This window comes from Antennarius striatus, chromosome 11, assembly GCF_040054535.1.
Source record: "Antennarius striatus isolate MH-2024 chromosome 11, ASM4005453v1, whole genome shotgun sequence".
Taxonomy (NCBI): Eukaryota; Metazoa; Chordata; class Actinopteri; order Lophiiformes; family Antennariidae; genus Antennarius; species Antennarius striatus.
In genome coordinates, this window is record NC_090786.1 from 6690001 (window position 1) to 6717402 (window position 27402).

The 27402-nt window shown below is 38.8% G+C and overlaps 1 protein-coding gene across 2 annotated transcripts; it reads right to left on the minus strand.

Annotated features, from left to right (window-relative positions):
- Nucleotides 1-134: 134 nt before the first annotated feature.
- Nucleotides 135-26730, minus strand: LOC137603795 (inactive phospholipase D5-like). Of its 2 annotated transcripts, XM_068327561.1 has the most exons (11): nt 26468-26730; nt 11709-11845; nt 7113-7299; nt 6787-6895; nt 6553-6680; nt 5608-5805; nt 4733-4869; nt 4411-4576; nt 4083-4173; nt 2780-3225; nt 135-2361 (listed from the first exon to the last, which is right to left on the minus strand). In XM_068327561.1, exons 1-11 carry the CDS (start codon nt 26471-26473, stop codon nt 2326-2328), a joined length of 1641 nt encoding a protein of 546 aa, XP_068183662.1. In that variant the 5' UTR covers nt 26474-26730; the 3' UTR covers nt 135-2325. The 2 variants fall into 2 exon arrangements, with proteins under 2 accessions (XP_068183662.1, XP_068183661.1); XM_068327560.1 differs by lacking the exon at nt 135-2361 and having other exon boundaries at nt 2390-3225.
- Between the last annotated feature and the right edge of the window lie 672 nt (nt 26731-27402).

Genomic DNA, 27402 nt, shown 5'->3' on the forward strand with positions numbered 1-27402 from the left:
ATGTACAAAAAATAAAAATAAAAATAAATAAATGACGACAGATTATAAGAATATCATTTTTGATAGTAAACACACCAAAAGTGAATCTTTTTTTTTTTTATTAGAGTAAAATTATTTAATATAATGTAGCAAGGATATTCAATAAATACATTTCTTTTGTATTTTTAAAAGGTATTAAGTTTTCATTATTACCATACTCTCCAATAAACGCTCATAGGTAATTGTGTACAGGTCATAAAGGCAGAGCATGCAAGCACAGTCATGCCGGAAACATTCAACAGAAAAAGTAGGCAATGCTTTAAAGCTTTCTGCGCATTTAAGGAAGTCTATCAGTAAGGTGTAGTCCTTTAAGGTGTAATTATCTTAAACATATCTACAACAGCTAGGGTTGGATAGATGATCAGTGTACAATAAGTGACAGAAAATGTTCCTTGGATTTATTCATTTACATATAGCAGATTGTAAACCATTTCAGGAATTGGCACTTGTGTACTGTTCGAATAAGTCACCACTGAAAATATGCCATTAAAATGATTGTTCTGGTCCCTGTTAATTGGAGAACTTTCTTTTTTGAGTATCAAAATAGTTTTACTATTTTGAAAAAGGTGGGATGTCACTTTACATGTAGTTAAATCAGAACACATTGGTTAGAAAGGGAGTACATTATGAATACAATATATTCAAGATTAAAACTTTATCGTTCACCTATTTCCATTACTATATTTTAAGAAATTTATGGAAAATTACTATTATTTCTTTTCCATAAATTTCCTGAAAATCCTGAAACACGTTCTGACTAAAGTTGTTGCAGGGTCACGTGTTCCATCACATCTCCTTGTATTTAAATATTGTCATATTATTCTTTCCTGGTCCTGATTTATCCAGTGGGAGAGAAGAAATTAACTCCCCTCTGATGACCTTATACTAAGGAATCAAGGCACCTTGCAACTTTAGCAGGAAAATCTTAAATCCTCCCATGCCATTGAGTCTTTATACTAATTCTTTATGAAAGGGCATAAAATCAGTTGTTCTTCACATTCTTGTTCAAGGTTAAGTTTTAATATTATCATGTCATACAGAAGCTTAAAAGAAAAAAAAATACTTCTCATGACATCCTCTAGATGGCAGAAGTTACCCTTTTGAAAATTTTCAAGCAGTATGATTTTGATTCAGCCGATGCACGTCCACTGGCATCGGCTGTTAAGCGTGTGTAGCGTCCCGTCTGTACACATTGAGAACATCTGAAAACAGACCTGAGTTTTTGTTGTGGATAAAATAAAGCAGGCACAAATATTAAATAAGCAAACTGGGTGATGTCCACCAAAAATGGTGATATATCACTGTACCACAGAGGCTGTTTCTTTTCAGCAATTACTGCTTCACACTAAACCCTCTCTGTTTGGTGACTGGAAACATCCAGTAATTTTTCATGCCAAACAATGATTGCCCCTGGGCATAAATCACCCTGTGTTTTGTTGACTTTCATATCATTATGTATATCTCTGCTTAGATTTTCCTGTTTCCTGGATGAAAGGTCCTGGAAGTCAAGAAAGGTTTCTAAATTACAATCACAAGCGTCGCTACAAACAACAGCAAAGAGCGTGTAAAGGTCAAAACCTGCCATGCAATCTGCCTAAATACAAATGAAAGTTGCTGCAAGCTTTCACTTAAAGGTAGATTCAATTATCTTTTTTAAAAATCCTGTATTTTTATCTCTGCCTCTACATGGTAGAGGTAAGCTTCAGTCACGTTTGTATCATTGCACCTTATCTTTAACCTTGAGGTTAAATTGCAGAGACCACAACTGTGGAGCTCTGTTAAAAATTCATTGTATTGATTTGGTTGACAGGAGAAACCCTCTGGTCCTGTCTTGTAACTGCTTCTTTAGTATTCAATAAGTTGCAACAATGTTTTGTTGCAACTTATGGCCGTTCTCTGATGTGTATGTACTGTAGGAATGATCATCTATAGGGACCCTTTCAGATCAATATCCCTGTTCCTTCAGGGAGAAATGCTTGGGTTTAAATGAACAGAGGCTACACTTTTTAAGTAGGGGCAATTGATTGAAAATTCTGGGCATAGTAAATTGTCATAAAATAGATTCAGTAGAATAGGCACATACTCAAATTCAGTTGTGACCTCCATTCAAAGACACATTTTGAATATAGAGGTAATTAATACATTAATTCAGTTGAAGAAGTCCTCAACATCTACACATGCTACAAAGCATCCTATTCCTGCATAAACACGCAGGTGTCAATCCCGCTTTTAAAGGGTAGCAAATTATGAGTGCCACAAACACTTCAAGAAGACTCATTTGGACAGTCAGTTGGAGCTCTTCTCATTCCTGGCTTGAGAGACCTCAACAAGGACAGAAGAAAGGTTATATAAGTATCAAGGTATTACAAGATGCTGCAATATTAATCTGTTTTTTCTGTTTCGGTTTCAGTCTTTTAAATAAAAATCAATCAAAAGTGTCACACCGCACCTGGAAATTTGCTTTCTTTCCTGAGTGTGTACATACACAGGATCAAATCTGACACACTAGGTGTTACTTATATATTCAAAGTTTGTTTTCTTCAAAATGGCAACAATAAAATACTACAAGGACCCAGTGATTTCAGTCTGTCATCAGTGGAAGAGCACAGATCTCCAAACAGCAATCTCTTATTATTTGTGTTCACAAGGACCTGTTGGAGAGCTCTCTGCTGCCGCTGCTTTCAGCTGATTGACTCAGTGTTTCCATCAGAGAGTCATGGTGATTAACTTTGAGTTGTACCTGTTTGTTGTCAAGGAAACTCATTTTGACTTGTCCCCTCTCCTGGTCAAGAACTGGCACCGGTCCATTGGCCATATCTTGGTAGCTGATTTTGTTTGGTCTGTCTTCATGCTGTCTTGGTTTAAGTCCCAACTGACCGCTGTCTTTGTGGCTGTTTCTCATTGGTGCAGGCCCGCTGTCACGTTGGTCCTTTCTGATAGGGGCTGGCCCATCATCTGTGTGACTTGCTTTCATTGACACTGGCCTGGTGATTTGTTGCTTGTTGCAGAGAGGGATCTTATTGGCCTGCAGTGAACGGGTGTAACGCGAAAACCAGTCCCTCTCAAACGTAGCTCGTAGCTGCTCCACCACCGTAGAGTTCCTCTCCTCGGGACCCTCTGGATGACTGATCACCAGGCCTGCTCCAGCATTGAAGGTGAACTCATTCCCCACCCAATCAAGGTTACCTGTCAAGACACAGAAGGAGAACCAAATTTGTAAGCACAGGTTTATGTTAGAAGCCTCTTGTAACATAAAGCACCATACCAAACTGACCAACTTAGCAGAATTTTAAGGTTACAGTAAATAAATATAGTGACTCCAGGAACAATCAACTCTGTAAAGACAGATCTTTGAAAATTCTTTGCTTTCCTTCTGAGACAGTTGATTTAAAAAAAAAAGGCAAGATCAATAACACTTTCATGTCTGTGTGTTAAGTGCAGAACAAGAACCATGAAACAGTTAGCTTAGCTTAGCTCAGCATAAAGAGTGGAAGCAAAAGGAAATAGCCAGCCTGGCTCTTTCCCAACTGCACAAATATGAATATCAGCACCTTTAAAAGTCCCCAATTAATATTTTGTTTCTTGCTTGAGAAAGCCACAGATAAATATCTTGCCAAGGACAGCAATTTGAGATGATTCAGAATATAGAATACAGTAAAGATAAGGTAAAAGACAGCCGTGGATATATTCCTCATATATTGTATGTACTTGACAGATAAATGTATTTCCATGAATTAGTTGCACCAAGTAATTCCCCCAAATCTGAAATTTCATTTAAACATGACTTGTTATGTATGATTATTTTAGGTTAGCTGTATCCCTCTGCCTCCAGCCTATATCAACAAAGATGATGGAATTTTTTCCCGCCTCTAACTCCTGTCTGGAAAGTACACAAGGGTGGTATCGATCTACTCATGTCAACCTGGCAGAGAGGTAAGAGTGTTACCAAAAATGCATAGGTGTTTTAAGCCATTCAAAAATGAGATCTATGTGGAATGAGCAGAACCATGTAGGACAGAGTAAAGAGTAGCTGATGACCTCACCTAGATAAATGGCTCTCTCTGTAACCATAAACCTGTTGTGGTTTATACCCTGGACACTGCCATCCCTCTGCACCCTGGGGTTGAAAAACTTCTGCACACACACACACACACACACACACACACACACACACACACACACACACACACACACACACACACACACACACACACACACACACACACACACACACACACACACACACACACACACACACACACACACACACACACACACACACACACACACACACACACACACACACAGGGGGGTGTAGTGAGAATAGATTACACTTGTCAGTAGAGCTGTGATAGTGCCATTGTTACTTACAGCTTCCAGGGAACAGTTGGCCTGCTCCATGCACAGAGTCCTCAGGGACCAGACAAAGTTGAAAGTAAGTGGCTCAGTCTTTTCCCAGCAACTTATCAGAAGACGAACCCGGACCTTCCTCAGGATCAGAGCCTCTCGGATAAGACTGTCGACACGAGACCAGTACCTTGGCACAGACACAAAATTGTGGGCATGAAGCCAGATGGATATGCGGGTATACACACACTTTAATCACTTCGGTCAGCGCCAGACATCCGAGCTTTAGATGATATAAGTGTCAAATTGTTTAAAAAAAAACCCATCCCAACAGCTTTTTGCTAACCTTTGAGCATTTCTGCTCAGCAGGGGCAGGTAGTCGATGATGGAGATATATATGAAATGGCGAGCCTCCTGAATGACTCTGGAAATGGCTTCAAGATCATTGGTACGATCTTTGGGGATGAAAACATCTGGGGAGCTCTGTCATTGGAGGAGGAAAGCAGCAGAAACAACTAGCTTCATGATCAATAACACTGTTAAAAACAACACAGTTCTTCATTTACTGGTCAGTATTTCATTGTCTTCCATTGTTTTTGTTTTTTAAGTATGTTTTGCTTGTCTTGTACTTTATTCTACGAGGGATGGACATAGACTATTTAGAATTTCTGAAAATAAAGGTGAGATTTGTTTTTCCCTAGCACAACCCCTTTATCCTAACAAATCTACAAAAGTTATGACACCACATCTCTGATGAGACAACATGATGATGATTCGTACGGGTTTGAAATCACCATTTACTTTTCACTATGAAGTAAAGGGTTCAGTCTCTATTATATGAGGAAACAAGTGAACGACTAAACTACAGGTTCTGTCAGCTTTGATGCTGAGCCATCATGCACAAAAGATTTACATGCAGTTTTACATGCAGACATTCTGGCATATGTCAGCATGGCTTGCACTAAAGAAACATAAATCATTAACAATGTCTCACATCCATTTAGTAGTCACTATTAACCTTATTATGGACACCTGTCCTTTTCCTTTTAGGGCATATTCCACACACATGAAAGGACTATTGGAGTTCACTTCTATTATCACTTCTATTCACTTCTATTAAAATAACTGTTTCCTGTGGCAAAGCAGATTATCATTATTGTTACTGTTAAGATCCCCCAGAGCTAATACACAATACAAACCCATACTGAAGTTGTAACTTACTGAGATATAGGCTTGAACCTTTGTATTATCTAGACTGAGGTCCAGAGGTTTGTCCCTGTTGTAAAGAGCAAAGAGGCGTTTGGACCAAAAGGAGGGGATGAATTCTTTGTACTGGAGACCCCAGTAGAGGTTGAACACTCTGTGGAGGTCCAGAGCCAGACAACTGCAGTTATAAACTATCACACCCAGCTCCTTTCTCTGTCAAACAAATATAATCTGTTAGGACCGCATCAGCAACAAAACAGTTAACATTTTTGTCATCATCTCTGAGATAAAACAGACATCCTCATTACTTTTGGTATCATTAACAAAAATACTGTCATCGCTGTTGTTTTTAAGTCCACCTGTTTTTCTGCTGTGACCAGTCAAAATGTGTGCAAGCAGTTCATAATCAGCTTTGGCCTACCATCATAACAGCAAAGAATGAAAAGATATTACAGAGGTTTCTTCTCTGCAGAATTTTCTATTGATTCACTGCAGCATTTTCATTTCAAAGTGACTCTTCTTTTCTTGTCTCTATCTTCTTTTTTTTTTTTTACAGTGCACATTATTTCTCTCCCAGCCGTGTCCACATGAGCATTATTAATTAAAATAGAATACAATCTTATCTGATAAAACCTCAAAACTAATAATCTTCAAATTAACTCTAATTACAGACCAAAATTCAGCATTATATCCATTTTTTACCATGAAGCATATTTGGCCAACCAATGACAAAAATGTGAATATATTAATTAAAATGAATAATTATGCACTTAATTTTACAGAATTCAGGGCAGGATGCACTTAATTGTATGTTAGGAAAGGCGAAGTAGATGCTAAATTTTCCGAAGCATCTCTGCCAAAGCCTGTGTTGTTTGGTTGACTATGCATGTGCATGCATAGATATGTGGAAGGAAGTTTGTATATTTCTCTGTGTTGTGATGTGTTGTGCATCTTGCATACGGTGGCCAGGGATCTCCAGTCCATGCTGGCACTGCCGATGTAGAAATGCCTCCTGTCAACTACCCAGAAGGAGGAGAGGAGGTGGCCTTTGGTCAGCGCCGTCATATTCACATAGTGAACCTCAGCATCTAAAAATGGGACAGATACAGTGATCAATTGACAGAATAAATAATAAAGAGCTAAGCTACAGCTTGTTTAAAAAAAAGGTAAGGACAAAAAGTAAGGAACACTGACTGTGTTTGGCGAGGGTGTTGAGCTCGCTGCAGTCACTCTCTCCACTGGAGATCCTCAGGTGGATTTCTTTAGCTTTCAGATCTTGTAGCCTGGACAGCAGAACTCTGCCCTAGTGGAAACACATCACGAGACCTCTGCTATTACATTGGAAACCATGTATTTTGTGCTCATATATTACTATTGTGAATGAAATATTCTATGCTACTAGGGATATTTTGTTCTGAGCCAGTACTCAGATTAATGGAAGAGTTTTTTTTTGTATAGTACAAACAAGTAAATTAAATGAATGACTCTACTTCTGTGAGGTTGGATTACTGTGGTTTTACCTGTCTGGCAGCAGGCTGGAAGCTGGATTCATACTCAGAGGAGTTGAGGAGCCACAGTGGGGAAACTATCTCTACCACCCGGGTAGCGCGGTCCAACAAGTTTGACAGTCCCACTGAAAGTGGGACATGGAATGTACCATTGTCTAAGAAGGAGACGTCTTCTGGGATGTTCTCCACAAGCATTGCTCTGTGGAAAATAACGAGAGAACATGGAATAAAATTTTTTTTTTTTTTTTTAAATCAGGCAAAAGCCATGGAGCCATAGAGACATGAAAATAGAAAATGTGGAAGACATTGACGCTTGAACAGCATCCTTCTTTGTCTTTCTCTAGATCGTTAGTTTAATGAGTGTTATTAAGATTTCTCGAGCACGTAGCTTCCATCAAGCATCATTAGAGCGTACACAGGCTGCCTCTGGCAGGGACCTGAAATAATCGAAGGTTGATGTACTGATATGTCAGCAAAGCAGATTTGATTACACAGAGTCAGCAAGAAGCAACACATTTTACCTGTATGCTTGTTTTCTAGTACATTACTCTCTACGCTATTACAGCACATGGTGCATTTTAATGAGATCATCTGCAACTGAAGTCATATACTGCAGCTGCAGCCACAAGCATTTCATAGTTTCACATAATGAGGTAGTTATTGTGTGTCACTTTCAGTAAATTGCTTTGCATTCAGTGCTTTCAGGTGCTTTTCTTTTTACCATAAACACCTAACCAAACTGAAATGTAATTATGGGCAAAGCATTCATATTTCTTTTACTTGCAATGATGGTAAAAGCTTCTATACTTTCTGTCACGGTGTGTTTTCAGGCCATCAGGCAATCCATGAGTCTCAGTGCTCCCTAATGTATCTCAATTTTTCATTTTACCCCTCCAAGATTTGCGAATACAACAGGGGCATTACTACCAGAGACAGCAGATTGAATTAGTAGTGGCAGCCCTGGATCTGCCACTGCACAGAGCCCAGCTATTACCATGCTCCAGCGCTTACACATTGTCTCTGTATCCTGCTTCAGCATTGATTTCTGCTATCAGGATAATAAGAAAGAAATATAAAGGATAGAGGGTGTTTGGTGAGGGTGAACACTTTACAAGAGAATTATGTTGCATCTAATGTGCTTATTATATCCATGGCTAAACTGCTGTCCAAGAAGATATTAGAACCATATTTGTGTATCATTTTTGAGAAATGCTTGAAAGGCTCTTCGCTCAACAAGTAAAGCATGGAAATATAACAATATGAGAGCACCAACATGAAAAGACAGGTAACTTTTGTGCTTTTTTATTTTTGGATAACGCAGACACTGCAATGACGTGCAGTGTCCCCCTGTTTCTATTATTATTATTATTATTATTATTATTATTATTATTATTATTATTATTATTATTATTATTATTATTATTATTATTATTATTATTATTATTATTATTATTATTATTATTATTATTATTATGTGCTACAGAGCACAGGGTCTGCCACAATTTGACATTTAGAGAAGGACAGTCTGGTAGGATCGCATTCTAAGTTAGCTGATATGTTGCTGAATGTTAAATTTTAGTGGACAGAGAGAGTGAAATCAGAAGAGGAACTCAAAAAGACACAATGAAACCAAAATATTCAGATGTGATGAAATTACAGAGGAGATTAAAATTTGCATCACGCAGCAGTCTGCTTTGTCCTGAAAAGACATCAAAAACTAGGACAGCTATAGTAAACACTCCACAATGAGAAAAACAAGGATGGATGGAAAACAAGATGAGGATGGCATCTTATGTTCTTCTAAAACACTCTTGGTTAGCTCTAATGGCTGTGAGGCACGATGACTGGTGATTCTGAATAGCTTAAACTGGCTGGGAAGGCTTTGGTATCATCAGTGGAGGAGGTAGAACGGCTGTTGCTTTGCCTGAAAGGGATACATTGATTTATGCAGTCAATGATGTTCACTGCTAGACTTCCTCCATTAAAACCCATCTGCAGAATCATGGGCATGATTCAGGTCAGTAGCCAATACATGCATGAGACTCAGAGAGAGAAAAAGAGTACCTCATAGTAGTTGTGATAACGGATTTCCATCCTTACACTGTGGCAAATTGACAGCAACTGGATCATTGAGATTTATTTGGCACCCTGTTACTCAATATGCTTTATTCCATAATATGCTCTATTGTATAAACCTGTCAAAATGAAAAAAATATTACAGTTTGTATGTTGTGATGCCTTTTACATACTTTATATTGTAGCATATATGACAGTAAGAGCCTGGGATCATGCTAGAATTCAGTTGAGGGCAGTGACATAAATCATCCACCCTCCCCTGATCTCTGGGTGTGCAGTAGTGAGGGAATTAATGTGGGTAACACAGGAGCTGCTGTTCTGCTCCCTGCTTGTTGTTCATCTGAAAGAGATATGCATGATATACTGTACACTGTTACACTGTTGTGCTGTCATGCTGGCAGCCTGTTCTCTCAAATTCAAAAGGGAGACAATAAAGGCTTTGCAAACATTTGCAGCTATCAATCCATTATCTGAACAGTGTGCCACAAGCTCATTGTGTCCAGACCAGCAAAACTCTCTAGAGGTTGACACTGTGCTGTGTGTCAGAGAAACCAATGCCAAGTTACTTTTACTTTAAATTGGCTTTGCCTGACTTTAGAGTGTTATTTGATTTCTTCAGAATCCAGTTTCCCTTTCCAACCTTTCCAAGTTCACTTTTAGAAGCTGCAGACTAACTAGGATAATCTCAATATCTCCCCCAGAGAGGATTTACCAGTTGGAAGTGTCGGTCCAACCTCCACCTCCAGGTAGATATGCCTGGATACCTCTGAGATCCCTCCAAATGGTCTGAGCTCCTCACCCTACATGTCAGGCTCAACCCAGACAAGTCATTTGTTTCGGTGATCTAATTATGTAACATCTGTTACTGGCTCTCCTTTAGCAGATCAGGTGACCAAAGGATTGCCTGTTGGTGGTGACCTGGCAAACTCTTGTTCCTTGGGGAGGACCTGCTGACTCCTGTTCAGGTCACTCACCTGACTTCCATGGTTTCCCTGTACCAAACGAAGGACTGCACCAGGACTTTGAACTCCTACTTCTGACTTCGGACAATATTTGTCAAAGCCTGTTTGAACTTCTTACAACAGCCAGATGGGAAATAGCAATAAAAATAAAAACCAGCAGACTGAACACTGCCAGACTCCTCTAAAATATGTACATATATATATGTGTGTGTGTGTGTGTGTGTGTGTTTGTGTGTGTGTGTGTGTGTGTGTGTGTATATACAGTATATATGCAGTGTGTGTATATATATATATATATATATATATATATATATATATATATATATATATATATATATATATATATATATATATACTGAAAATATTCAGTCATAATACACACCTTATCATCTCCCCTGCTTGTCTGTACATCTATGCCTACACTGTATGTATGTTTGGCATTTTTCCACACTGGGATAGCTGTGTTCCTTAACCCTGACCCTATGTCTCCATTCACCAGAGATGTTCTGTAGTCCCCTACAAGGGTTACCTGTATTAATCCTCATATTCTGTTCTTAAATTCTGGTTTCCTTTGTTTAACTTTGTTTATCTCTGTCATGGACCCTTTTAAAAATAGTGTCTGGCTTGTGAAGTTTGAGTTATTTTTAATAATTAAAGGAAATTAATAACATCTCATGCAGATTTCATCTGTGAGTTAATTACTGGGTAGTTCTAAAAGTGTTAACATTACAGAATGATAATGCACCTGATTATACACGCCACTGTTACACTGCCACTTCCTTTTGGCAATACACCATATAAAATATGTGTCACAGAGGAACATCATCAATAAGGTTGAATATGATGAATAACAGTGGATTCATGTAAAAACAAAATAAAAGCAGATGTTTCTGAAAACTGTTTGGATACCTGAAGTCTTATGTAATTACAGACAGCAAGTCAAGAGCAGCTGATGAAGCTATTCATCTGACATTTGTTCCAGGATCTAATCATTCTTATTCTTCTCTCTCCATATGGTTCACCCTCAATAACAATTATCCCTCTCTTCATCATTCCATTTATCCTTCAGTCTGACCCGAAGCTTTAGATGTGCTGCAGGGCTAGACAAGAGTGTTAACTGAAAGGCTGTTAAAAGCTGATTTGGAAAAGAGGAGGAAAATATTAGATGTACACAAACACATAATAGAGGTAGGTGGAAGATAAACTGGATGGTAAGAGTCCAAGAGAAGAGGAGCAGAAAGACCGAGCACTGCTGTGCTGGAAGAAATGACTCCTAATCAGACACCAAGACATACAGCAGTGTTTTTAAGATGTTTTGTCTGGGAATTCATGTTCTTAGAAATTAAATAAATTCTACCAGTCTTTCTGTTAAAAGACAAGTTTGACTCAGGATATGTGTTAGTATCGACACCAGGGTTCGTGCTCCAGTTTCTTAGCCCTGATTTAATGCAGCATGACACAAGCTGGGTTTGCTTTGTTGCCTGGCACTGAGCCGTAGATATCTGGTAGTATGAGATAAGTGTCAAAAGTTCCAGGAATTGCTCACAAAACAAGGCTTGGCTGTTCTCACCTGCAGTTCTTGCTGCAGTTCTCCTCCGTGATCCCGTCTTCATCTTCACCCCAGATGTCAACGGCTGAGAAAATCAGTGCCACCAGCACAGCAAAGCAGCACACCAAGGCAAAGATCACGATGCATTTCTGCTGAGACTGCAAGAGGGAGAATGAGAACTACATTGATTTCCAAGGTCTCTATTCTTTGGCATGTAAAAAGGCCAAAGTGTCCCAACCTTGGCTTCCATTAGCTTGCTGCTCTGGCTGATTTAATGTGTAGCTCAGCAGGACATGATATGATATATAAGGGTATTAACACAAACATGTAAAAGGTTTAGGACTTTGCAAGATCAGGTTAACATATAAAGAACATGAGTTAGGGATGATGAGAGGAAAGTAAGGAAGAAAGGAGGAGAATATAGAGAAAACACAGTAACCAAAAGAAACAAACCACATAGAGATAATGTTTGGCTTATTTTTATGCATTAACAATGGGTGTCTGGATAGATTCCAAACGATGCCATGTCGGCCAGATGAAAAAGAGTGTCTGACAGCAGTGGGGCTACGAATGAGACCACCTCACAGATGTTAGTTGTTTCCCAACGCGTTTGAGTCCATCTGCTGTAGTCCACACAAAAATCAATCCAGATCTATATTTATGTAAACATAACACATCCTCATTGGCATCTTCATGCATTTTTTTAACGATCCCGTGATTTTACTCAGTCACTGGAAAATACCCCATCAATTGATAAAACAATAAATACATCATGATGCTTTTGCAGTCTGACAGAAAAGCCAAAATCCAATTACCTTGAAAAAGCATCGGGTCATTGGCACATCAGCGACAGGCCTTATTCTCAAAGACAAATCTTATGTCATTCATCATCCACCTCTGCCAGGCAAAGCTTTGATTATTTTATGATGCTCACTGTAGCTAAACACATTCATTGTCATAGTGTTCCATGGGGGAATTAACTGAATCTAGCAGCCAATCAATGGAGGGTCCCCTGTGGACCATAGAGATGCTGTCAGAGATATTTGGCTTTGCACTGTTCACCCAGCCAGCTGTCTGAGCTGATGTCTGACATGGGAATAGACTTTGCTGTCTCCTGGTATTGCTGATGGGTAGAACATTCTACTAATTTCCATTGTGTAGATGCTGTCTGCCCAAACCAACCTGTTCACTCTCATTAGAGACTGGAGGAACGACCTGCAGACCTCAGGGCGACTGGCTCTATGTCGTTCCAAAATATGCAGGTAATGAGAAAAAAAAAAGGCATTAAACTCTAACTCTGCAAATCTGCTGCAGAACGACCCCAGGCGCTGAACAAAAGCTAACTCAGCAAGCAGTCGCAGGATAAATGGAGGTGAAATTCAAGCTGTCACTCATCTGCTGAGCTCTATACCGGAATTACTGCAACAACAAAAACAGCAAGTATGGAGGAAGGTCTTTCTTTAGACTTCTCATATTCCCTGATGCTGCATTCACATGTGGTCAGATGTGTATGTGCTATATGGGGGGGGTTTGTCATGTATGAAGAGGTCAGTATAGGGATACTGTTACCTGATACTGGAGCACAGTTTGGGATCGATATACTTTCTAATTTGACAACAAATCTGCCTCATGTCAAACTGAACACACAGACAAATAATACCTTCAAACAAATTTCCCACGTCACTCCTAAAAACCTTTCTGTCGCTTTCATGTCTTCATGCCTCCACGTGACACTGTGGCTGTTTAAGAAAATTTCCAGAAGCAAAACCTTAAGTGACTTGCAAAAAACAGAATTATAAATACTATGATTGAGTGAGATTGCTAGACAGCTCTTTTGAAAAGCTCCCTGGGCGCAATCTTAAAAAAGACGGAACACGGTGGATGGCACAGAGCCAGTCTCACACTCACACAGTCGGCTGACGCTCTCTGCTCGTCTTTCATTTATCTGCACACTCAGAAAAACATGAAGGCCGGGTCAGAGAGGGCGTATAGGCAAATCTTTAGTTTCTGTCTTATTCAGTACTTTCTTGCTCATCTTAAAATGAGAAGGAAAACTATCTCCTTCGCCTGAGAGCTGAAAATGGGCTGCTCTGTCACCATAGCGTGCTATAACAAACCAGAACAACATCAGAAATACTACAGAGCTGACGATTTGTGAATATGTGACAAAAATAACATTGCTTCTGACACACATGTAAGAAGTTCGTACATGTTCGTGCTGAGACAGCAGAATAAGTTTCTCATGCAAGCACAGCCACAGAAAAGTGTCAAGGGCCCAATTATCATCTTTGGAGCTCCCTCTCCGTCACAGCGTGGTGAGAATAAAGAATAAGGAATAAGGAATAAGGCTTCTACTTGAACATCGTAGCAGAAGTGTGGATGTATTCTGAGCAGTATCATAGTCTAATTTGCCTTATTGAACTTTGGAGATGTTCTCCGACTGGTTACAAGCCTGGTGGCAAGGTTAGGCTGTCTGGAATTTTGCTATCACAGACACTCGTGGAATCATTTTATGTTCATGAATGCAGATATTTGTGGTGAGGATAGCGATAATGAAGGAAGAGGAGGAGACGGTTCCGGTTTCTGCTGCTGTGTTGGACGGAGACACTGACGACGCCTGAGAAAAGCATCTGATCCCAAAATTGACAGAAATTTAGAGTCTAAGCGTAGGTTTGCGTTGCACAGATTGTGAAGAATTAAGAATGTGGGGAATCATAATTAGACTAGAATCGTTTCAGCTTGTTAATAAATGACATGTTTAGTATCTCGAGGAGTCAGAAAGAGGCTTGCCTGGTTAGATGGCTTTGTCCCTTTAAATGGAACAAAACAATTATATTTCTAAGTTAAGATTTTTATTTCGTTAGTGTGTACACTGCTGATATTGTTCCCCACTGAAACTCCATCATAATGCCTGAATATGAGCCAGCCACCTCCTCTAAATGCAGATCAACACTCTCTGTGGACTTTGGATGTGCCAGCGTTTTCTTCTCTTTGTCATATCATCTCACGGTTTAATAGCATTTATGATGAGCACATCACAAGCTACCTGAGAGAAGAAACACATGTTGATATGTTGATCCGTTTTTTTCATCCTGCAGGCCCAAGCAGATGGTTCCCAAAGCACAGCTGCAAGAAACCTGATGACAACTAATCACACAAACCTGAAACAGAATGCACTGGTATACACACACACACACACACACACACACACACACACACACACACACACACACACACACACACACACACACACACACACACACACACACACACACACACACACACACACACACACACACACACAGTAAGTGTTTCCACACTTATTAACAAGATGACAAGAGGTAGAAAAGAACACGAATTCCTATTGTTCCAACCCCACGTGTGTGCGCGCGCGCGCGTGTGTGTGTGTGTGTGTGTGTGTGTGTGTGTGTGTGTGTGTGTGTGTGTGTGTGTGTACAAAATGCTGGGAAAGCAGTTCATTTCCAATAATGCCCCCCTCCCCCTTTGACTCAGTGGTATAAGCTGTTAGACCGTGTTTACTACCGGTGTCATGCCTGTGTCCTGTCTCCTGTGGGTATTTCTGACTCTTTCTGCTCAGTCTTCTTCACGTATTCATTTTATCCTCATTATTCCAGGAATCACCAAAATAAACCACGTCTTTGTGGTCTGTTGTCATTTGTTCCTGTAGTTTATTCATCCTCTAAAATAGACCAAAATATACTTGTAGATTTATGCATGTCCTGTTTAGAGCAAAAAGGTGAGTATGTGGATGTTTTTACTTTTTCCTACCCAGCAGCTGCGTAGCTTTTTTTAGCGTAGCTAAGCGTAGCTTAGCTTAGTTTAGCATATATGCTGGAACCAAAGGGAAACAATGAAGCAGACTATTGTCAAATTTGACAAAATCAATGGACAATGACAAAAAAATGATCCTAAATATCAAAGTACTCATTTAATATGTCTTAAATTTTAAATTTCAATAATGTCACTAAGAGATTTAATCTCATCTGTAGTCAAAAGACCAGACAGGCCTGCTGTATCTTAAGACGAGGCTGAACTGTGTTAAGATGCTGCTCCTCTAATGCAAGTTACATAATTTAGTAAAATATGCTGCCAACTGTTAGGAAGTAATGTATTTAACCTCCATTTGTTACTTCTTGTTTTCAGCCAGTGCATTAGCTTCACTTGTTTTCCTTCAGGCACCCATAACCGACACCTCACATTCTTTCTATGAACCTGATCTGATCTCATTGTACGTGTCAAATTAAGGTTTTAGAAAAAAGACTGAACCCTGGATGATGATTAAAGTTGAAATCAAATATGTTTAAACTGAGAGCTTGAGTAACAGATGAGATACGACATGGTCATTTCTGCCACTGAAAGACTTGTGACGGAGATAAAAAGCAACTCAGTCTGACAGCGTGGCAGCAGAAATGGATTTTGTTAGTGCAAGGACATTGGTGCGTGACAGAAAATGCAACTGGGATGTTCTCTGCTGAAGACATGCACGGTATTTTCTTACCTAAACGCATTGTGGCCACACTTCTAAACAGCTTTTTGAAAGCTTGTGTCAAAAAGATGAAGTTGTAAAACATGGCGTGAGCAGTTGACAGTGAGAAACACTGAATCTTTCATGTGGATCGCAGATGCCATGGAATTTGTTTTCAGATGCAGAACTGACTGTCGCCTGCTCCGCATCTAGCTTCTCATGTAACAACACTCAGATTGTCACTGTATGATGTAGTCATTTGCATTTCCATCTAAAAAATACTGTAGAGAAAGCCTGAGATGAACGATTATTGACTGGATTCTCTTTAAGAAATGACAGCATGCTCCTCCATTTATCCTGTCACAGTCTATCACCTCTGAGCCAAGTCCCCAGAGACACAAACAAGTGAGCTTTTCCTTCATGTCACTGTCTATTCGGGTCTCCTGAGTGAAACCAGGGCTCCAGCCGCTAAGCCAGCGGATGAGCAGTCAAACAGATCTGTGCTTACTCAAGCACAAGTGCAGCAGCTCCATAAGGATGCCACTTCCTGATGGTAGGGATTGTCTTCAGTGACAGCTAGAGCTTCATTTATGAAGCTTCTCTGTTGAGCAGGTCATGAGGTTTCTAGTGAGATCAATGTCACGCAAATTTGATCAGTTTTTTATGAAAATCATCTGGCGGATGGGTAAATGTCTTCAAAATTAACAAACAAATTGACTTGAATTCGAATCAGCGCAGTAGCCGTTTGGCTGATGGCCCTCTTTCCATTTCTGCTTAACTTGAAAAAGTCCCATCTCATCTTGACGCCACTGGTCAAATAAAAGAAAGAAATGGATGACCAGATTCTTGGCACTTGGTCTGCAGTGGCTGGAAGCCCAGACGTTTGTGTCTTTGAAGATTTTCCACTATCGGTCTGTTTGACAGCTCAGTCAAATCTTGTGCATTTGTGGATCTTTTGTGTTGATGACAGTGGAGTAGGAGCTGTTACTTGAAACCCCATGAAGCCTTTAAACAACGCAATGTAAGCCATATATAACTTATTTGTATACATAACAATGTCTCCAGTGTAATTCCATGAAATGTTTTGTTGACAAGAAGAGTGGCAGGTGCTGTATGACGCTCTAATACTATATCAAAAAACCTCTCAGCAACATTTTGCTTCATTACATTTGCTCAGCCTGAGTCTGTGCTGCTGGACACATCATTTGTTTCTGTAATTCTAGTTCATTTGTATTGGTGTGATTATTTTCTTTAGTTTTATATAGTTGCAGTTGAAATTTCTACTGCAGAGCAAGAACAAAATTTTTAGGACAGCCTTTGAATATTTGTTTTAAATGAAGATTTAATCAATATTGTCTCAATCTATTTTGAATGTAAAGTGATGAAGTTGTATTTGCTGCTAAAAGCTATAATAATGTCAGTTAGCTTCAGGTAAACTATTATCATGTCTGACATTAAAATAGGATCTTATTTCCACTTTTATTGGTTGGATTTAGGAGTCTGCTAGAATTACAAAATAGAAATTAAGGATGTAATTTATTAAATTCAGTTTGCATAATCTGAGCAAGAAATTTCGCAGAAATTTAACAAATGGGCTTTTTTTTCTTCAATAAGAGGCTGCATGCAGCAGTGACTTACAGAAAAAAAAACACTTTCCAACCAGTGTCACAATTACCTCATGGTAATTTCTGATGCAGCTCGTATTTTATGACAGTTAAACTTGTTGTAGTGTCAGTTCAGACTTTACTTTTTCTTTTTCTTTACCTCTTGACTCAAGCCAACAAACAGCCTTTTTTTTTTCTCCTAATGTTTCGAGGTCATTGCCAGAAACCATCCATTACTATACATATCCTCTTCCACCACCTTCAGAAATGAATAAAAAAATTTGGTCCTTCAAGGAGAAAGTAGTAAAAAGTTGCATGCATACTAATTGAATTTGAATCATAACAATAATGATAAGAGTTATAATTACTGATAAATAATTATAATTACTGATAAAGCAGGACACTTGAGGACAAGGATGAGCTGGAAACAACAGAAGCAGACTAGTTATGGCCCAAAAGTAAACTGAGAAACTTGAACTTATTCCAAGGAAGCAAATACAATCCACAAGAAGTAGGCAAAACTCCAGGAAGTCACAAGAAAGCCAGACAGAATAAGGTTACAGGCGTGATGCAAAGGGAGTGGCTTAGAGCAAATTGGCAAAGGAAAGAGGGGAAGACACACAAACTCAACAATAAAACAAGTCCATATATGTCTATATACTATATATGATGACATATGATTTATACCATGTTCAAACACAGCAATCCAGTGATGTCCTCCTGTCTCATATGCATCTGTTGTGCTAGGTTCACCCATTCATTACTTTATTAGAGGTAATAAGAATTGTTCAGCCTGGATGGAGGTACAGCATGTGCTCTACTGAGTACCATTCTGGTTAATTAAAGATTTTCTTTTGGTCTGCTTTTATTATTGCTCTGCTTGCTTTCTTTTAATTACACACTGTCACGGATTTCTGATGCTTTTCAATCCTTTAAACTGATTTAACAACACCATGGAGCATTAAGGGTCCAGATGGCTTTCTACATAACAAGCCTGAAAATAAATAAGTCTATTTTATATTTATTATGGATAAGGATTATGAAAGGATTCCTGTTTGACAGACTTTCTAGCATACTTTAGGGACCTATAGTGCCATAGTAAATGCATGAAAATGTTTTTCCATACTTCTTTTTTATGCCTCTTACAGACATCCTGCCTAACCTAAAACAAGCCTCTTTCTTTCCACATTTAGTATACATCATCTTGAGATTGAATCAATTGAGCAGGAACATTGTCCATTACGATGACCTGTATATGTGAATGAGAAAATGATCTCGAGAGACAAATGAGAGGCTTTAATATCCTCCTGCTATAAGAACAGCATCACAAGAATCAATATGGTTTTAGTTTATGTCTAATCATTCAAGATGATTACCTTTCATGTTATTTTAAAATGTTATCAATGAAGAATTGTTTTTTGTGGCTATGTATGGATGACAGTGACTGTAAATTAAGCTCCAAATGGAATTTCTCTGGTGTACTGTGTATTCAAATTTTCAATTTCAACTCTCTTCTTCGGTAGAGAATGAAGACAAAGCCATTCATCATTTTTCTACTCAATCTGGTGAAGTGAGATGGAACTAGAGGGTCCCAGCAGGCCTAATCTCTCCCAGATTGACTCCAACAGTCATTCACCTACAAAGCTACATAAAGAAAAAAACAAACCAATCAATTCCATTCAACTGAGTCTGTTTGTTCCACCTCTCTACCTACATCCTTCTTCCCTGGAGCTGCTCTCCAATTCCCATTCGGGCTCAGAGGCACTAAAGGCTGTTGGGCCACTGGATCATTAAAATATCTAATAAAACAATCCATTACCAGGTATCTCATGTTTTCAAGTGAGACTGGGATACAGTAGCTGGGAACCTTATGTGTGTTGCTTTTGATTAAGACTCAGTTGCAAAGAAATCTGTAATTTATAACTGCAGTGCCAGTGACGTAGCTCCAGGATATGTCTTGTCTGACAGTTAATTTGGCCCAGAGAGTAATATTTGAAGTGCTTCCAGCGTTGACGGATGCACTTTTCTCACCAGAGCAGAACTGTTTGTGATCTCATGAGCATGGATGTGCTGCCTCTGACTGGATGTGTGTTCCAACACAATTGCTTCAGATTCATGGTTTGTGATTTCACAAAGCGTGAATAATTTAGAATGTCAGTGATGTACTATTTACAGCTTTAATTTCTTGTATGTCTCACAATTTATCTAATATTGATGATGACATCAGAAATCACATTACCTAATACAGGTGAGCTCTCATCTGGATGTTTTTTAGAACATCATATGGAGAAAAAAAATCAGCTGTAGAAAGGAAAATTTAATTCTTTCTATGTAAAGCTCAACGTCTGCATTCAAATGTCACAGACAGACAGACACCTGTTTTTTATTAAGGGCTTTTCAGGTGAGGCAGTGCATTCTGTTTCTGCCTTACAGACAACACAGGAAGGTCAGCGTCTGCCTCTGAAGACAGACGCCACCGCCAGCCTTGACGCCAACCTGCAAAGAAGGATATAAAATTGTACAGTGCAGTAGGAGTGTGTGTGTGTGTGTGTGTGTGTGTGTGTGTGTGTGTGTGTGTGTGTGTGTGTGTGTGTGTGTGTGTGTGTGTGTGTGTGTGTGTATGAAGGGAGAGAAATAGGATATCAAGATGAGAGAGTCAAAGTAGGAGAAGACAATTACATCAAAAATAGAAATAATATGATCAACTATCAGTCCTTAAATCACCTAAATATCATTGCAGTCCTTCATTTTAAATTGATGGGTTATCTATATTTCTTGAGAGCAATGGATGTGATTCAGCATTTCCACACATCTTTGTAGCAGCTACAAAATGTCAAGACGAAAATAATAGCAATAATAACAATGATTTGTAGACAGTTTATTGGAAAAGTGACCCTGAATGGCTCCTTAATATTTGACCTCCTTGTGTTAAAAGTGGCTGAGTGAGAGGAGAAACTCTATATCACAATCCTCTTGTTTTAATTTGCAGCTTTCCATTTAATTATATTACCTTAAATAGTTAAAAGTATTATAGAGTACTTTGAGTTGCATCTTTAAGTTGTCTCACTTCAGGCATGTGACACAAATATTCTACCTGAATTGAAACAAGTCAACATTAGTCTTTGATATAGGAACAGCAGACATTTTATTGCTAACAGAATGGAAGCAAAAAGGATTTAATCAGTCCTGCAATGAAGAAATACGTTGGATTTAACATGAGAGGGCTTTTGAACAGGCATGATATACAGTAGTCAGCTCATTACACCTGTCTGGGTCCTGTCACTAGGCTGCTAAACACCCACTGCTAATACTGGCTGCCACGTATGCTGTATGCCACATACAGAAAACTCAGGAACAACATGCATGAAAGATGACAATCGGTATTGAGAAAAATTGTCTGTAGAAGAAAGTCTGCATTTATTCTGAACAAGAAATATGTGTGTGATTTGTATAGAGTCTGGGTGAAAGCCTGGTTTGTCAGTTGAATAGAGTTATCACCTTTGGGACATAGAGATGAAATGTTCCCCTCAAAGGGCTGTGGAACAATCTCTGCACTGCAGCTTAAATAAAAGCTGATCAACAACTTTTCAACATAACTTTCCTCATGACTTTCTCAAGACACATAACCCCAGCAACAACGACACAAATATACACTTAAGCCACTCAGTTTTTTTTGGCTAGAGTTGTAACAAGGACCCACGTTGCATTAACTGCTCCTGATGTGAGCGTCTAATCGGTATCTCTCTGTATGTCAGTGGTTCCTGATCACTACAGGGCATCAGGGTGATTGAAGCCAGATTGGGACTGTTGTAACATATTTACTAAGACAAGATAGCACCTCGGTCTGAGGGAAAGATTCTGTGAAGAACACATGGACATCACTGCAATCTGATGAATGTTTGAAATAGGAACTTGCACTCAATCATATTGGGATGTGTGCTGAAATTGGATATGGTACAGCCACACCTAGAAAAATGGCCACCAGCTGCGACTACTGTGTAGCTATCATTTTATAAACCCTTTGTTTATGTGTCATTAAGTGATCGTGAAATAAAGGATAAAGTTTTTTCAGCTGTTTGTGGGAAACATTGTGGAAACTTAGCTCTAGCTAATGGGTTGAGGTTAAAACTTTTAGCTGTGTACAGATTTTATAGTACCAAGATCATGTTTAATGAAGCAGGTGAACCCTCAGGATTTAACAAGCCTCTCATTCATTCTTTACACTCATATTCACAAAGGTTCTATTATCAATCATGGTTGATAATATTTTCTACAAGATTAACATACTGTAGCAAATATTTGCTACTAGATTAACATATTTGCTAGAAGATTAACATATTGGCATTTTAGCAAACACATTTTACTGAAGTCCTTGTGTATCTTGCTAATGAAACCAGCCTATCCTCTATTACAACAGAGTTGTGTGTGTGTTTCTGGTATCCAAAAGTTTGTCATCTTTCTATCCTCAGCTTTCTATCCCCTCCTGCCCTCATGGAGGCTGCCAGGATGCTGATGCTCACAGTAATGACGAGCACACAGAGATGTAGTAGCAGAGTTAACAACAGGATGGAGAGCGAACTTAAAAATCACTGACTCAAGGCTTTTCTTCATTCATATAAAAAAGAAAAACCTTAGCCCTTCACATTGTCTGTGATCAAGCATCCCATCCTGGATTGCCTACTAGAAACTGGTTTAATTTTATTCACGTAAAATTATTCTGGCCCTAAGAGATGAAGACAAGGTGAGTATTTATTTATTTATTTATTTATCTATTTATCTTTTTAGCTCTCCAAGGGCAAGTCTTGAAACCAATTTGAGTGGCGAACAAACGCTGGAAAAATAAACTTTGGTTAAGCCCTACTCGTGTTGAAATGTGCTTCTTTATGTGCTGAAAATCTTTCCTTTATTCCGCTGATGTGAGACAGACATTCATACTGCGTGAACTGATCATTAGTGCACAGCTGGAACATATGGACCCAGTGTTTCACACAGATAAAGAAATTATCTAATGTGTAATGTACCAGATTCACCAGAAGGCCAAATAATTAAGAAATTAAAAAGCATTTAAAAAAGTTTATAATAATTATATAAACTCTGTAACTCACAAAACTAAGTTACTTCCCCCACAACTAATACAGAAGTCCTTTATTACATATAAAAGTGTCAGTGGCATTCCATCAATAGAATGCCACTGATACTTTATCCTTGGAAAGATCGGCTTATTGTGATGTATTCAGGGCAGAGTTGACTAGAATCTCCAGATCTGAACATGGCCTTGGTAACAGGTGATGTATGCAGCAGTGTGATGCCATCTGATGCAGAATGAAGCTGCTGCAGCCATGGAAGCTGAGCTCTTCCTCTTCTGCTGTCAAACTTTCAGAGTCACGATTCCCACTGCACACTCTGAATACCAAGGACAAACACACATCACACACTGTGAATAGGTACCGGGTTCACAGCTGTGAAAAATGTACACAGCGGGTTTCACAATAACATCATCCGTCAAACAGGCAACAGCCATAAAACTCTACAATTACACTGATGTATTATTGGTGTAGAGAAATTTAATTAGCACCATCCCTGTCTCAAAGTCATGAAATTAATGGGTAGCAACACAAATTTATAAAAATGTGCATGAAGTAATCGGTAAGAAATGATTAATTAAGTTGTTTAAATGAGAGCAGGTATGAAGGGTAAATCCCTGATAAGCAGTGATTAAAAAAATAAAAATCTCCCTCTCCTCTCCTTCGATGTAATTACAGTCCATCCATTCATCATACTTTGTGAAATGAAACTGTACATTCTCTGCTAAGTTCTTGTAATCCACGAACTACTGATGTCATTCATAAACCTCAATCATTTTCATGTAATAAATGATCCAGCAACTCACTGGTTGTCATACTAAAATAAGTTTTCTTTAATTAATTACATTTAAAACACGTATATGATTAATAAAGATTGGCAGATATCCTGATATTAAATAAACTTTTATGTAACTCACTTCTGGTTGTTTCAGTTTTTACGCTTCTACAGAATGTATTGTCTGAGGGGTGCTCAGTTGGTCGAGGTATGAAACACACTACTAGATAGCACTCATTCAATACAGTGGGTATTCAGATGTGAGGATCAGAATACATTATTTAAGAATCATTCCACTTGGCAGATTAATATATATTAAAACATGCTATATAATCATACATTCACAAGTACGCCTATAACAAATAAGCACACTCCTCAAATAGTCTGTAATAGACTAGAAATAAACCTTTAAATTAATCTCTGTGATTCATTTACTCTATTTGGCCTATCTACCACTCTGTTTCTCTCTCTGTCTCTTTCTTTTTCTTGCCCTGTCCGTATCCCCATTGTATTTCTTTGCCACCCAACCAATCAAGGTGGACGACGGCCCTCCAGAGTCTGGGTGCTGCCCGGAGTTTCTTTCTCAATGTGGGAGTCTTTCCCCACTGCTGTCGTTTACGCTTGCTCTGGAGGGTTCTGTGGGTTTCTCTGTCTGTAAAAGCAGTTTGAAATGTCTTTTGATGTGATTAAGTGAAAGATTGATACGTACAATTAACTGCAAAAACATAAACAATACTATATAACAAACACTCTACAAGATTGTACACAATCTGCACTAAACATTTTATGTTAAAGTAACAACTGAATATTTTAAAGTAATAAAAGATTGAAAGTATATTTAAATATTTTATTTTAAAGTAACTGAATATTTTTTTATTTAATTTATTAAATTAAATTAAGTTAAAAAATTAAACATTTTATGTTAAAGTAACATGAAATGTTTAAAGCAGATTAAGTTTTACCCATCTAAATTGAGCTATTTCATGCTGGATGTTTGAGTTTTGAACTAGAAATATTTTTTGGAGAAGTGAAATCACGTTGCATCCCTGAATTTTAATTGCTTTAATGGTTACAGATAGACACACAATTTGCTCCAAGCACCATCAATCATGACGGTACATTTTGTTCACTGGGGCTTCTGCTTATTGTTACTCATGTAAGTGGAATACAACAGTCTGAACATTCGGTGTGATTTAATTTGAACTTCAGCTAATATAAACTCTAACCTCCAAAGTAAACCAGCCACTTGAAGAAGTGAAGTCTGGCCAGAATGACCCGTCTTTGAAGAAGTATCACACACAGTAAAAGCACTGACTGCTTGTGTCCTACTGGTTTTGATAATCCTGGAACAGACTGCAGTTTGGTTGCCATAGATACCAGGTGTTTTGGGCTGTATGTGTGTAGTAGAGCAGAAATGTGCTTGTGCACCGATGTGGGAGCATCTGTGTACCCAGCATATTGATGCTGTCTTGGAGCAGAGTGACCAAAGCCACTTTTTCTCCTCATAAATTTCTTTCCTCCTATCTCTCTTCACAGTGCTACTCCTGCCTGATACTCTCCATCACCATCACTCTAATCCTACCCCCTCCCTCCTGCCCAGATAGACAATTTGCGATAAAGTCAAGCATAACCTGCCCTTTTTTGCTTGGTAGCTCACTTTCCAGGCATTGCTCAGTCTATCCATGACACAATGGGACAAGACAAGGAGTTGGATAGAGACCGAAACTGACACAAATGAATCAGAGAAGGAGACGAAGGAGAGGAAAATATTGGTACAAGAAAACATTGACATAGATGCTGATTCAGACTTGTTCAAAAGGATCTTGAACTGGATTACGATGCAGTAAAACTGTTTGACGTCTGTGATTACATCATGTTACTGCCAAATAACACAGTCAACAAAAAGCAAGGATGTCAAACACATCAAAGCAGCTGTGAAGCTACATCCAGACAGGATTGCCGGCTTCATCTTGTACATTTTCATCAGTGTTCAGTGTTTCTCAGGTGTATAACAGAGAATATCAGCCTCTTCCTCTAGGTTTACTCAAGCGTGCATCACTGCATTCATTCATGGGCTCTCACACAAGAGCACACACACACACACACACACACACACACACACACACACACACACACACACACACACACACACACACACACGGACACACACACAATCGTAGTTAAAAAGCCACTTGAGTGTGAAGTACTTGCAAACAAGTACAGTCTGAACACCTGACACTTCCCCAAAGAATATCACTGTGTCATCTGCTCCATAGTTCAACAGAGCAGATGGTAGGCAGGTAGGTAGGCAAGTAGGTAGGTAGGTTAGTTAGGTAGGTAGATAGATAGATGATAGATAGATAGATAGATAGATAGATAGATAGATAGATAGATAGATAGATAGATAGATAGATAGATAGATAGATAGATAGATAGATAGATAGATAGATAGATAGATAGATAGATAGATAGATAGATAGATAGATAGATAGATAGATAGATAAATAGATAGATAGATACATAGATAGATAGATAGATAGATAGATAGATAGATAGATAGATAGATAGATAGATAGATAGATAGATAGATAGATAGATAGATAGATAGATAGATAGACAGACAGACAGACAGACAGACAGACAGACAGACAGACAGACAGACAGACAGACAGACAGACAGACAGACAGACAGACAGACAGACAGACAGACAGACAGACAGACAGACAGACAGACAGACAGACAGACAGACAGACAGACAGACAGACAGACTTGGTAATTAACATTCCACATACATTCATACACATAACATCTACATAAACAGTTGTCTCACCTTCATGCTGCGTCCCTCTGCCTCTAGTCCACTCTGAAACACATGCTGCCGGTCTTGATGTGGGGACAGAGACCCAAACTGTGTCTGTGCTTAGAGATGTGTGTGCTAATGTTTGTGGACACAGTGTGTGTGCATGTGTGTGTGTGCATGTGTGTGTCGGAGTGGGAAAGTGCTGTTCCTCCTCGCTTCTCCTGATGCTAAAAACTAACACAAGCCGACACACCTCAATCCTGTCATGATGCTTTCTGCCTCTGTCTATCCACCCAGCCTCTACCCATCTGTTTCCTGTCTTCCTTTCCTCTCTCCTCTCATCTCTTTATATCGTGAGCTCGTCCACCTCTTTCTAACTCTCCCTCCCTACCTCTGTCTCCCCACCCTTTCCCTCTAATAGGAAGCTCACATTTCTCTCTCATTCCATATAGACACAAAAAGGGGTGGGAGGAGAGAATGAATACTTGGTCTGGCTTTCGTCTTCTTTCACTGCCGATGTTCCTGTCCTCTTCCTGTCATCTCTCACACCTCTATATGTAATAGTTAGCTATTCTGCATTTGCTCTCAAGAATTGAATCAGACCTCAAACAAATGTACAGCACAATGTCGTACAGAATAAACATGCAGGCACAAAGACACTGTTACAGTATATACTATTACACTGTATAATATCAACATACATCTATTTATTCACTGTCCTTGTTTATTCTCCTTTGAAATTACATCAAAATAGACAGTGACAAAAAATGTACACACACCAACAGTATTGCAACTTATTTCCTGTTTGGGTTTGTGAAAGTTTGAATGAGTCTCAGTTAAATTTCAAGCAAATATATCATGAAATAATAATTACAGGATTAGTCAGCGCAATGTTTGTGCAACAGTGAAGTTGGCTGAACAGTAAAAGGCAATGCAGCTCCAATTCTCATGCAGTCAGAATACAA

What these genes read in the sequence shown, in the direction of transcription:
- LOC137603795 (XM_068327560.1), bottom strand. An exon ending in AACTGCAGCAAGAACTGCAG is followed by an intron (nt 7,300 to 11,708) that starts GTGAGAACAGCC and finishes TATTTTCCACAG; the next exon opens with AGCAATGCTTGTGGAGAACA. An exon ending in CAACACCCTCGCCAAACACA is followed by an intron (nt 6,681 to 6,786) that starts GTCAGTGTTCCT and finishes TCCCATTTTTAG; the next exon opens with ATGCTGAGGTTCACTATGTG.